The sequence below is a fragment of the Sinocyclocheilus rhinocerous genome, unplaced genomic scaffold (genome assembly GCF_001515625.1).
Source record: "Sinocyclocheilus rhinocerous isolate Xijiao unplaced genomic scaffold, SAMN03320098_v1.1 scaffold395, whole genome shotgun sequence".
Classification (NCBI taxonomy): Eukaryota; Metazoa; Chordata; class Actinopteri; order Cypriniformes; family Cyprinidae; genus Sinocyclocheilus; species Sinocyclocheilus rhinocerous.
This window is the reverse complement of record NW_015660890.1, coordinates 3,355,014-3,366,938: the sequence shown is the minus strand read 5'-3', so window position 1 is coordinate 3,366,938 and position 11,925 is coordinate 3,355,014. Positions and strand designations below refer to the sequence as shown.

The following is an 11,925-nucleotide window of genomic DNA, read 5'->3' as shown; positions in this document are numbered from 1 at the left end:
TTTGGACTATTGTAGCCTGGTCGGGTCGTCACCGCTGCGGAGTAACACATACCTGCGTGAATCGCCATAGACATAAACTTAGAGAAGTAGCTCCGGTTGGAATGTTCTTCCGCGGGATCTGTGTATTAACCGCTAGAGTGCCAAAAGTTACATAGTGCTGCTTTAAGGCATATGAAAAGAATGGCATCGTTAAAAAAAGAAATAATCAGATAATATGATGACTCACACTCTAAAAAGTGCTGGGTTAAAAAAAAAAAAACCTAGCCGAGAGACGGGAATGACTTGTCACACATTTTTGGGGTCATGCTGGCACATTACGGGGCACACATGTGAACATTATGGGGTACGTTGTCAGCTGTTTATTGACACTGATTTGAGAACAAAAAAATATTTGGAATATGAAATATATGAAATATACTATATAATTATACTACATTTATTATATGTGTAATAAAAGTTATTATTTTATGTTATTATTATTATTATTAAATTAGTTAGTTAATTTATTTATAAATGTATGTGTGTGTGTGTGTGTGTGTGTGTATATATATATAACTTATTAGATATTGTAATATTGCATATGTTACATACATTATATATATAATTTATTATATAATATTGTATATTTCACAAAAATATGTGAAACTTTAAAAAGCGGCACAACTGTTTTCAACATTGGTAATAATAATAGACATTAATAATAAAGACATAATAATAACATTGATAATAAATGATTTCTGAAGGATCATGTGACACTGAAGACTGGAGTAAATTAAATAAATGTTTAATTACATTTTACAATATATTCAAATAGAAAACAGTTATTTTACATTTTTAATAATATTTTACAATATTACTATTTTTACTGTATTTTTGATCAAATAAATGCAGCCTCGGTGAGCAGAAGATAATTATTTTAAATATATAATATTATCCCATACTTCCTTTTCTGTTGTTGCATAGTTTACTTTATTATTATTATTATAAAAATGTAAAAAAATAAAATAAAAATAATATGTATTATAAAAATATGATGCAACTGGAATTTTAGTTTGGAGGAGGGTTAGGGTTTACCATAATTATGGTATTTACCATAATTATGCCAGCACTTTAAAGCCTTGTAATCATGTGGGAGAGGGAGAGAGAGAGAGAGAGAGAGCAGAGCAGTGCACATGAACATGAGGATATGTGACTGACTGCAGAAACGACCGCAGCTCTGCCGTGTGTTGCATTACGCAAGCGGCTCATAATCAGCAGTGGAGCAGCAACGGAGGACAAACACACAGCAGCGCTGCATGAGAGTTAGCGTAACTCCCTCTCTCTCCCCCTCTCTCTCTCTCTGTCCCTGAGCGAACAGCCTGCGTTTGGCTTCTGAAGCGCAGGAGAGTTTCTGGAGTCGCCAAGGACCAGCGGACATGAGCGACTGACATTCACACTTTCCATCTTATTTTTAAGCAGACTTCGATGGCTTTGAAGGAGAGCCGCGTCACCTGGGGCTTTCTGTTGTGGTCTGTGACGTGGAGCTCGGCTTGGACTTTTACGCCACATGAAGGGTCTGCGGTCAGTCCCATATTTCATCGCACCACTCCACCTGCCACCAAGATGGGGATGAACAGCACTGAGACCCCTACGAGCAACTATATAGGTTTGTACAGTAACAATATTCATCATATAGTGCTATGCAATAATTATCAAATGCACTCAAAAAGTTTTTACATGTGTTGTAATGCATGCTTATAAACTCCTAACAGCATGTTTTGCATAACTTTTTCAGAAAGAGCACACGCAACCTGCAGCATTTACAGTCCGCAAACACACAGATATATGAAAACACATGCACTTATTGTGAAATTAACGTGTTGGCTTTAAAATTTAAAATCTTCTTAAGGGTTTGCATGCAAACAGAGCTTTCATAACGGCTCAGAAAAAATCACCAGTGCGAATCAGATCAGCCTGAACTGCATAGAACTCAAATTTTATTATGATTGGAGAACATATAAAATATCCCAGCCATGCATACTTTGAGCGTACTTTGCAAATAGTTTATTGATGTTTCCTGACCTAAAGTCAATATGCATGACAGATTTGTGGATCTCTGATATTATCGAGGTAATATATGAGTTAGATTGCAGTATAATGTCTCTGTGAAGGAAAAGACAGCATCCTCAGGTGTCAGTTACCTTGAGGTTTATTGCTCAGGTGAAACAAAGGCTGCTTTTTGCCACGTGGCAATGGCGGGCAGTGGGATAGTTGGCAGTTTGTCAGGTCCGTTACAGGGTTGCCAGCTTTGAAACTGAAATGGAGGGGGTTTATTGCCACCGTGGCCATGACAGAATTTGCCCTGCTTTCAGCTTTCAGTGCACTGCAAAAGAAGTCTGAAGTGGATCCGTCCCGGATAAGAACATGCACTGGTCAGATTTCATCCTAAAGTCAAAAGAAGGGCATATTTGGTTTAAAGAAGAAGGTTGTTTAAGGACATCAAGATTTTTGCACTGTGGCATTTTATCTATGACACTTTAGCACATTTACCCCCAAAACTCTTACTGACATAATGCAAAAAAGTAATTACTGTAAAATAAAAAAAAGATATATTTAATTTGTCTTTTTTTTTTGCATGTTATTTTTTCTTGTACTACCTTAAGTTTCATTTAGAAAATCATGTTGTTTTTTTTAGAAAATAGTGTTACTGTCATTTTTATGTTGTGTAATGCATTATAATAAATTTATTGCATTACAGAATTTATATAAAATATATTATGCAAAAAATCTCATTCTCACATGAAATTTTTTTTATTATATATTACAAATTATATATAATGTACATTTTATTTATAAACTATGGTAGTAATTCTTAAGCCTTTAATTTATCTTGATTATAAATTTTAAAAATAATAATAATTGCCATTTTTACTACATTACAGTAATGGGAAATTAATAATCACTCTAAAACAAAGAACATTAAAAAAAACATCCAAACACTTTAAAGTAATAAGAATTTGGGAGAAAAATTAATTGCTATGATAATAACGCAGATAATCCATAATGCAGGGTTATTTTAAGTTGATACACTAAAATAATTCAAACTGAAGCTGAAGTAAAAAATAAAAACTATATAAAAATCATTTAAAATGCAACAAAATCACTAAAACCTTAACTAAAATTAAAATGAAAAACAGAAAATATAAAAATAAAATCTAATGCAAAATATTCATAAAAACTGCAATTGCAGATCAATGATGCTAAAATAATCTGGCATAATGCATTTCCTTATAAAAAAAAACATAATGTGGACACCTGTAAAGTTGTTCCAGTCACTCCAAGTCACTCATTTACCTGCAACACAAATACAGAGGCGTCCACGTCACTTCTTTAAAGGGATTACTTAACTGACAGTGTTAAAGAGAGAAAGCCGGAGTACACAGGAATAGCTGGTGAGGTCAGCAGACGAGTTACAGTTACACGTTAAAGATGCAAAGTCGTACCACAGCGTTCCTTGCTGAAGTTACATGATCGTGCATTGTCAAAACTGATCCACTCAACCTGTCCCACTGGAGAATGTCCCAGTGCAGCTTGTGGTCAGGCTGCATCATCCCGGCCTCCTCAGCTGCAGGGACTTGTGGGTAATCAATTTTTAATGCACGGCCCTATGCTTTATTTAATCGTGTTCTATTCTAAGAGAAGCTCTCTGGTGCAACCCTTGGGGAGTATGTGAGATGGGACGGAGGGGAGAAAAAGAAACTGACAGTTGAGTTATTTATTTATTTTGCCATGGAGTCGGATTGCTTAACGCTAGCAGCATTGCCATGCCAGTTAAGCTGGGCTTAATGAGACCAGCACAGGACTGGGACTGGTGTGAACAATAAACACCATCCAGTGACCCTGCCAGCTTAATCACACTGTCTCCAGCACAGTCAATACGAGCTCCGTTTGACTGTATATTGACAGTGGAGATGTACAGTGCAGTGATGAAAACTCAGTAGGAGAACACAGAAGACGTTGAATCCTCTGTGGGAATGTAGAGAGACTGGAGGAGAGGTGGATTATGGGATAGAGCGAGGGAGAAAACACCCTGTGGGTACTGATGGAAAGAGAGGAGGGAAAATGCTTTCATCTTAACCCTTGAGGATAACTAAGTCCCAGGAAAACTTTCTTACACACATACACTCACAGACACACTTAAAGCTGTCATTTTGATGGACTTATGCACTTATGAACATAAGTCTTGATATTGTGATTATTGACATTTATTTTTTATGCTTCTATTCTATTCTATTTAGTCAAATTACGAAAAAGTGATAGCATCAAGTTACATTCTATTCTATTCTATGCTGTCATGATTTAGTCAAATTATGAAAACGTTATAGCAACAAGTTACATTCTATTATATTCTATTTAGTCAAATTACGAAAAAGTGATAGCATCAAGTTACATTCTATTCTATTCTATGCTGTCATGATTTAGTCAAATTATGAAAACGTTATAGCAACAAGTTACATTCTATTATATTCTATTTAGTCAAATTATGAAAAAGTGATAGCCACAAGTTACACTCTATTCTATTCTATTTAGTCCAATCATGAAAAAGTGATAGCAATAAGATACATTCTATTCTATTCTATTCTATTCTGTGTTTGATTTAGTCCAGTTATGTAAAAGAGATAGCAACTAATTTTATTCTATGAAAAAGTGATAGTAACAAGCTCTATTCTATTCTATTCTATTCTGTGTTTTATTCAGTCCAATTATGTAAAAGTGATAGCAGCAAATTTTATTATATGAAAAAGTGATAGTAAGATGTTCTTTTCTGTTCTGTTCTGTTCTGTTCTGTTCTGTATTTGATTTAGTCCAATTATGGAAAAGTGATAGCAACAAGTTCTATTCTATTCTATTCTATTCTATTCTATTCTATTTATTCCAATCAAGGCAAAAGTGATAGCAACAATTTGCATTCTATTCTATTCTATTCTATCCTATTCTATTCTCTGTTTGAGTGAAGTATTTTTGAAGTCTTAGCACATTTAAAAGTGGTTTCTAACCATCTGTGGTTCGCGTTTGCAGGCCTGAGCTGCACGTCACTGCTTCCCCCTCAGCGAGGTTCTTTCTATGTAGAGAAGGGCAGTGGGATGTCCGTAGGAACTGTTTTGGCGTTCTGGTGCCTCGAGGGATACCAGCTGGTGGGCAGCGAGAAGATCACCTGTGTCCTGCGTAGCGACACCACTCAGTGGAGCAACTACCCACCCGACTGTGAGGGTCTGTGTTCACTGCCATCATTTCTGTTTTAAGAGAGAAAAACTCCTAAGAAATGCACTCCTGCTAATTAAATCCCAGATTTTCAATGTGCACTATTGTGTAAATATGGTAGCCATTCCTAAACCGGAGGACCGCGGGCTGAGAGTGGCCGTGCTGGCATCGGTAGTGAGCAGCATCGTCATCCTCGCCATGTCCGTGTCCTTCATCATCTGCTGTCTGCAGGAGCGCATGAGCAAAGAGAGGGCAGAACGGACAGACGGACGGGGCAGGTATGCACATCTGGGGAGGAAGAGACAAGGGAGCTTAAAATAGGCAAAGAGGATGCTAATGATTTCTCTGACTTTCCAGGATTAGAGACAAGCGCAAATCGTCCTGGAAGAGCGAGTGCTGGCTGAAGAGAGACGAAGGAGACTGGGAAGCTTTTCCACCACCTAAAATTTACAACCTTTCCCAGCATCTTGACCCCCGTCTGACCCCTGAGAGCCCGGTTTATATGGGGGGACTAGCTGGTTATGATAACCGCGGGTATCAGAGGTGAGAAAATGAGCACTGTTAAATTTAAAAATGAATGGATTAAATCACAATAGTTGTTACAATCATCAAATTTCTGGTACTATTTAAGAGACAATTCTGATTTTCTTTCTATGAATTCTGAGTTTGTAATAATGTTTTTGTTTTTTTTTGCTTCCATCACAAAATAAAAAATTAAAAAGGTAATTGTGATTTTATTTTTTATCTCACAATTCTGACTTTTCTTGAAATTGCAAGTTTGTCACAATTCTGTCAAAACACTGTCAATTCAGATTTTTCTTTACATCTTTATATATAAATACTACATATATAGATTTATATCTTGCAGTTCTGAGTTTATATCTCGCAATTCTGCATTTCTTGCAATTCTGCATTTATATCTCACAATTCTGAGTTTATATCTTACAATTCTGCATTTATATCTTGCAATTATCCACTTATGTCACAATTCTGCATTTATGTCTCACAATTCTGAGTTTATATCTCACAGTTCTGCATTTATATCATGCAATTATGAGTTTATATTCTGCAAATCTGATAATCAATCAGAATTACGAGATATAAACTCAGAATAGTAAAAAAAAAAAGTCTGAATTGTGAGGGTAAAAGCTGCAATTCTCTTTTTCATTTTTTTTTACCCTATGGGGGAAACAAGCTTCCATTAAAAAAAAAAAATTGTGAGATGTAATCAGAGATATAGTCAGAATTATGAGAAATAAAGTCTGAATTGTGAGATAAAATTCTACAATTACCTTTTTGATTTTGTATCCCATGGTGGAAACAATCTTTCATAGTAAACAGTTGTGCTGCTTAATATTTTTATGGAAACCATTATGCATTTTTTTAGGATTCTTTGCTGAATGTTCAAAAGAACAACATTTACTCAAAATAGAAATCTTTTTTTTAACATTCCAAATGTCTTTACTGTCACTTTTGATCAATTTAATATTCACTTGCTCACTAAAAGCATACATTTATTTATTTTAAAATGGTCTTTTTGTTTTGCAGGAGTCAGGAAAACCTCCTGAAAGCTCCTCTTCCTGGTCTTTACCGTACGGAAAGCCAGATGTACCCGCATGTGGTCCTGCAGAGGGTTCCCACACCCACAGTGCCGAGTGTACCCAGCGCGCCCGTCTACCTCCGCCTCTCCACCCCTCCGCCCACAGAAAGCCCCAGCGAGCAGCCCGCTCCACAGCGTCTGTGGCCATAGAAACACTTTTATTCAGAACTTTTACAACTGTCGCCATGGCGACGGATTACGGCCCCTACGTGCGAACAGCTCCTGGGGTTCAGAAAACCAAGAGAAATGATGGACTCAAGCTAGAGCCACCTAGATCCCCTCACACAGCTAGATCTAGATGTTGGACCAGGTGTGGGTCCAAATGTAGTTACATTTAGTATGTTGCATATGCGAGGAGATTTCTGAATGACTCGAAGGAGGCCCGTTGTGTAGTTTCCTGGAGAGGAAAGTTATTAGAAGAGGTGAGGATTCCATAGAAAGCCCCAGCGAGCAGCCCGCTCCACAGCGTCTGTGGCCATAGAAACACTTTTATTCAGAACTTTTACAACTGGGCCCCTACGTGCGAACAGCTCCTGGGGTTCAGAAAACCAAGAGAAATGATGGACTCAAGCTAGAGCCACCTAGATCCCCTCACACAGCTAGATCTAGATGTTGGACCAGGTGAGGGTCCAAATGTAGTTACATTTAGTATGTTGCATATGCGAGGAAATTTCTGAATGACTCGAAGGAGGCCCGTTGCGTAGTTTCCTGGAGAGGAAAGTTATTAGAAGAGGTGAGGATTCCATACTGGTATTGTTAGTTATACTTTTTATTTTTGTGGCAAAGGTTCTGACTACTTGCACTCATAAAATAAAAAAAATGCAACTGTGTCAGGTCACATTAGAGCATCAATTTAATATTTCTATGTTTTTATATTATGGAAGGGTAGGAGAATTACACTGATGTCCAGCTTACGGACATACACTGGGATCTCATAAACCTATTATACTTCAAACTTGATTTTGTTTATAACAAATAAAAAGCTTAAAATCATTGTACATGTGTCTTGTATTTTTTAGTGTCCAAAAAAGGATCTGACTTTCTGGGTCCAGTCAAACTGACCTACTTGAGCTTGAACTGTCTCATTAGCTGACCATCAAATGAATCAGTTCATCAGTTCAGCTTTGGCATGTTCACAGTATTTTATCTGTATATTGCAGGATATATAGGAAACAACGCTGTGAAGGACAGAGGATGAAGAAAACAAGATGATGGATGGGTAACAGTGAATTTAGCGTGAATAAATGACTGGTCTTTGCAGATGTTGAATCTTGATTTTTTTTTTTGTTGTTGTTGCTCTGAACAGCTGATTACTTTTATTATTTACAGTACCTGATAAATATTCATGTAATAAAATCATTCTGTTTAAAATTACTATTGTTATAGTCTCCATATATATGAGGGCAATGGCGTTTTTACACATTAAATTATGAATGAGAATGCTGTAATGTTGAGAGGCATAATGTCTAACAGTTTAGTTAATTGCTCCCAGGTTAACTAGCACATCAATAAGAAATGGAAGCGTCTGCTCAAATAAAAGCGACTCGTCTTTACGCCCACAAGATGGTGCGATTGTTCCGCCTTCATTTCAACATGTATTTCAGTCATAAAACAGTAAACACTCTCTTACATTAAACCGCAATCCTTCTTCCTCAAATTAAAATAAAATAATATACATTTCTACATTATTATACAACATATAGTAGGACTATAAAAAGAATAGAACAGCCAAAAATGGATATTCTTCATATTCGTATAATTGTCCCCCTGAAACACAAAAGCAGAAGTTTAGCAGAATGCTCTTTTTAATAACAGTGCAAGGGCACTCCACAAGAACAAAAAATCCAAGCACCAAACACCACCAAATAAAATGAGTCCATACAGCTTTCACGCTATATTACATGTCGGCTGTCAATTTCACCAGCTACAACGTTTTATATTCATTTTTTTTTTACGTTTATAGTCTATCTTTCGTTATTGCTGCATGCATGCGGTATTCTCCTCATAACAAAGAGCCAAGCCATGCTGCACTATTTGTAAAGGCGGCTGCGCATGCGCAATGAGAGCTCCGCTCCCATTGACAGGAGTTAAATACATTACGCATACACCTTACAGCCGACACAGCAGGGATTGAGTGAATGCAGAAATGACTTCTGTATGGTATTGAATATGACAGCGCGAGCGGGATATGGGACGTAGGGTGTGTGTGTGGTGTTAAAGGTGACATTCCCATGGCCAGAAGCAGCGCGCGCGGGCTGCTCCGCCACAACAACAGCAAACTGGACTCTTTCCTCAAGAGGAACACCAGTCGGGATGTGTACGAGCGGATCCGGGTCTACGAGCCGTGTGTGGTGGTCTCGGGCTCGGTCAAGAAGGTTTTTATGCATGTGATCTTGAGCGATGAGCGCGTGTATCTGAGCGAGTATCAGCCGCGCGCGCTGCGAGAGGCGCTCAGCTTCAGACACATCAAGAGCATCGAGCTGGTGAGAGAGACACAGAAATCAAATTTCCAACGCTATTATCAATTTATCACAAGTACAATGATTACAAGTGATTACAAAGAGTACAATTGATTAGCCCAGCTAACAAGAACGTTTGCTAATGAAAAGGTTATCTCTGACTATCCTCTTAACGTCCAGTTTTTTTTGAAAGTTTAAAAAACGTTCTTAGTTCTGTGTTTAAAAACGTTCTTGGTCATGTGAACGTTAGAGAAAACTTTATGGGAACATTCCATTTGATCATTTTGCAAACATTATGGGAATGTTGCCTTGTAACTTGTAAGAACGTCCAGCTAAAATCTTTGAGAGAAACATTCCATGTATGATATATAAATAGCCTATATATTTCTTTTGTGCAAACATTTCTACAATGTTATTAAAGTAACTGAACAAACGTTGAGAGAATATTAACCAGTTACGAAAACGGGAATGCATTTACTAAAACAACAATAAGGTACAATACAGTACAGCACTATATAGTAAAATAACAGTACAAGGCAATGCAGTTTGCACATCAACAGAAGCTATAAGAACCATATATCGCATAGCCTAATTGCTCAATGATAAAATTAATTTGTGATATTTTGCTGACTTCTTTTTATTGCATTAATTCTTTATTGCAAAATGAATTCATTATAATTTAACTTGGCCGCACTCTTCTGAACCGGATTCACGTGTTCCTGACAAAACTGAAAAACAAAGCAAATCCCACACACTACCAATCTTTGCAAAAAGTATCAAAAAAGTTTTACAGTGAAAAACCTGGAAATATTACGGAATTTCAAAAGTGTGGTTACTAGACCTAGAAAAAAAAAAGATACAATTTGGTTAGAAATTACTCTTTGTGAGAGCAGAGTCCTTATTAAGTTATCACAAATGATTTAAAAAGTCATGGAAAATCATAGAAATGAATCATCCAACAATGCGGAAGCATTTTACACGCCAAGAGACTTCATAAACTTATTTTTGAATATTTATTAAATGTATATTTCTCATTCTCTCACTGAATTGCTTGAGTGATTATGTATAATTATATATTATTTATTTATGAAATTATATGAATTATTATTTAAATACATTAACTAATAGTCATGACTCATGCGTTATTTATTTACTGATTTACTGATATTTTATAAATCATACATCACTTGCCGCTGAGTCAATGTGTTCTAAATGTCAGCTAAAGCACGACTGTCTGCTAAGACAATGCTAATTATAGTGAGGACGATTGCTTATCCTGTCATGTTAAACTGCTTAAAGAAGGTGTGTTTGGTAAGCTCATGTGCGTACAGCTCAAAGAATGAGTCATGGAGCGCTTCAGCGCTGAAAGACCGGAGGACACACACAGATCAAACATGTAAATGTCACAATTACCAAGAAAATCTATTTGTCTGTCATTATTAACCCATAGGTGCAAATGCATGTTCCTCATATTTAATAGATACAGTAAATGTACAAACAAAGTAATGATTCTAATTGATCATTGATGATTAGACGTTATTAAACAGTCATTCGAGTGGCTTACACTGATGTAATTAGGTCAATGTTAGGCTCTGTCTTTCCTCGCAGATCAATGATTTGCCAGATTTCCTCAGCGGACAGGACCGTGAGCGCTCAATGCACATCCGTGTTGTTCATACCGCAAAGGATCCTGGGAAAAAGAGCTCAAGACCCAAAGGATCCGTTCAGAATAAGCCATCATTTCCATCGCGAGGACGCAACTCGAGTGCCCGTCATTCTCTGGAGGGTAAAAAAAGCTATTTAATTCATCAAGAATGAACTATTAATCAGGAATTCATGAACTGTTCTCAAGCAGGCGATGCAAAGCATGACTGCGTAACTGTTGAGTATTGTTAGAGTCCATGTTTCCCTGGACAGTGTGATGTGAAGCTGTATGTGTGTTAATCCGTGAGCTCTGTGAGCTGTGGGGATGAAGCAGTCTAACCCACATTGACATGCATGTGTGTGCCACTCAGCTGTGAGTTTGTGTTCATCTTAACTGTTAAGAGACACTTCTGCATTGAGCTTTAGTGTACGGCAGAGCAGGAAAACTGCTTAACTAGCACCGGATAAACAGCTAAAGCAGGTGATCTGTATAGACCGGACACACAAAGACACTCAGCGTTTCTACATTACTTGAGTTCATCTGTGAATGCATGGAGAGGATTCACATTTGCTCTGTAATGACAGATATTTATCTTATTTGCAAACAAGCAGAAAAATGAAACATATTCTCAACATTTAAACAAACAACAGAGACACACCTGAAACAATGGCAAATGAGTTATTAAGAACAATGAAAATATGTACATAGTGATAAATTGTTTGGAGTTTTCAATATACAAATTAAAGGGGTGGTTCACTGGTTTTTTTCTAGGCTTGATTGTGTTCATGGGGTGCAGTCTAACATGTGGTAATGCTTCGTTTTTTTAAAAACACATTATTTTTCACATAATTTACCTTTATTCCACACCGCTCTGTCCCTTCTCTGAGAAACGTGCTGATCATTTCCTTCTTTTATGAAGCCCCTCCCTCAGAAATAGGCGATGGGCTCTGATTGGTTAGCTAGCCCAGTGTGTTGTGATT

The 11,925-nt window shown here is 37.0% G+C and overlaps 2 protein-coding genes across 2 annotated transcripts in view; both read left to right on the top strand.

Moving 5' to 3' along the window:
- Positions 1-1,201: 1,201 nt before the first annotated feature.
- On the top strand, positions 1,202-7,249 carry LOC107725957 (uncharacterized). The gene is made up of 5 exons (XM_016535391.1): positions 1,202-1,645; positions 5,059-5,250; positions 5,363-5,519; positions 5,599-5,784; positions 6,790-7,249. Exons 1-5 carry the CDS (start codon positions 1,465-1,467, stop codon positions 6,989-6,991), a joined length of 918 nt encoding a protein of 305 aa, XP_016390877.1. The 5' UTR covers positions 1,202-1,464; the 3' UTR covers positions 6,992-7,249.
- Positions 7,250-8,918: 1,669 nt separating this feature from the next.
- cunh12orf56 (chromosome unknown C12orf56 homolog) overlaps positions 8,919-11,925 on the top strand; it is a 15,764-nt gene continuing 12,757 nt past the window's right edge. Inside the window, exons 1-2 of the mRNA XM_016535542.1 lie at positions 8,919-9,324; positions 10,909-11,086. Of these exons, the coding sequence (XP_016391028.1) occupies positions 9,073-9,324; positions 10,909-11,086 (430 nt within the window). The 5' untranslated portion in view covers positions 8,919-9,072. The remainder of the gene's footprint in view (positions 9,325-10,908; positions 11,087-11,925) is intronic.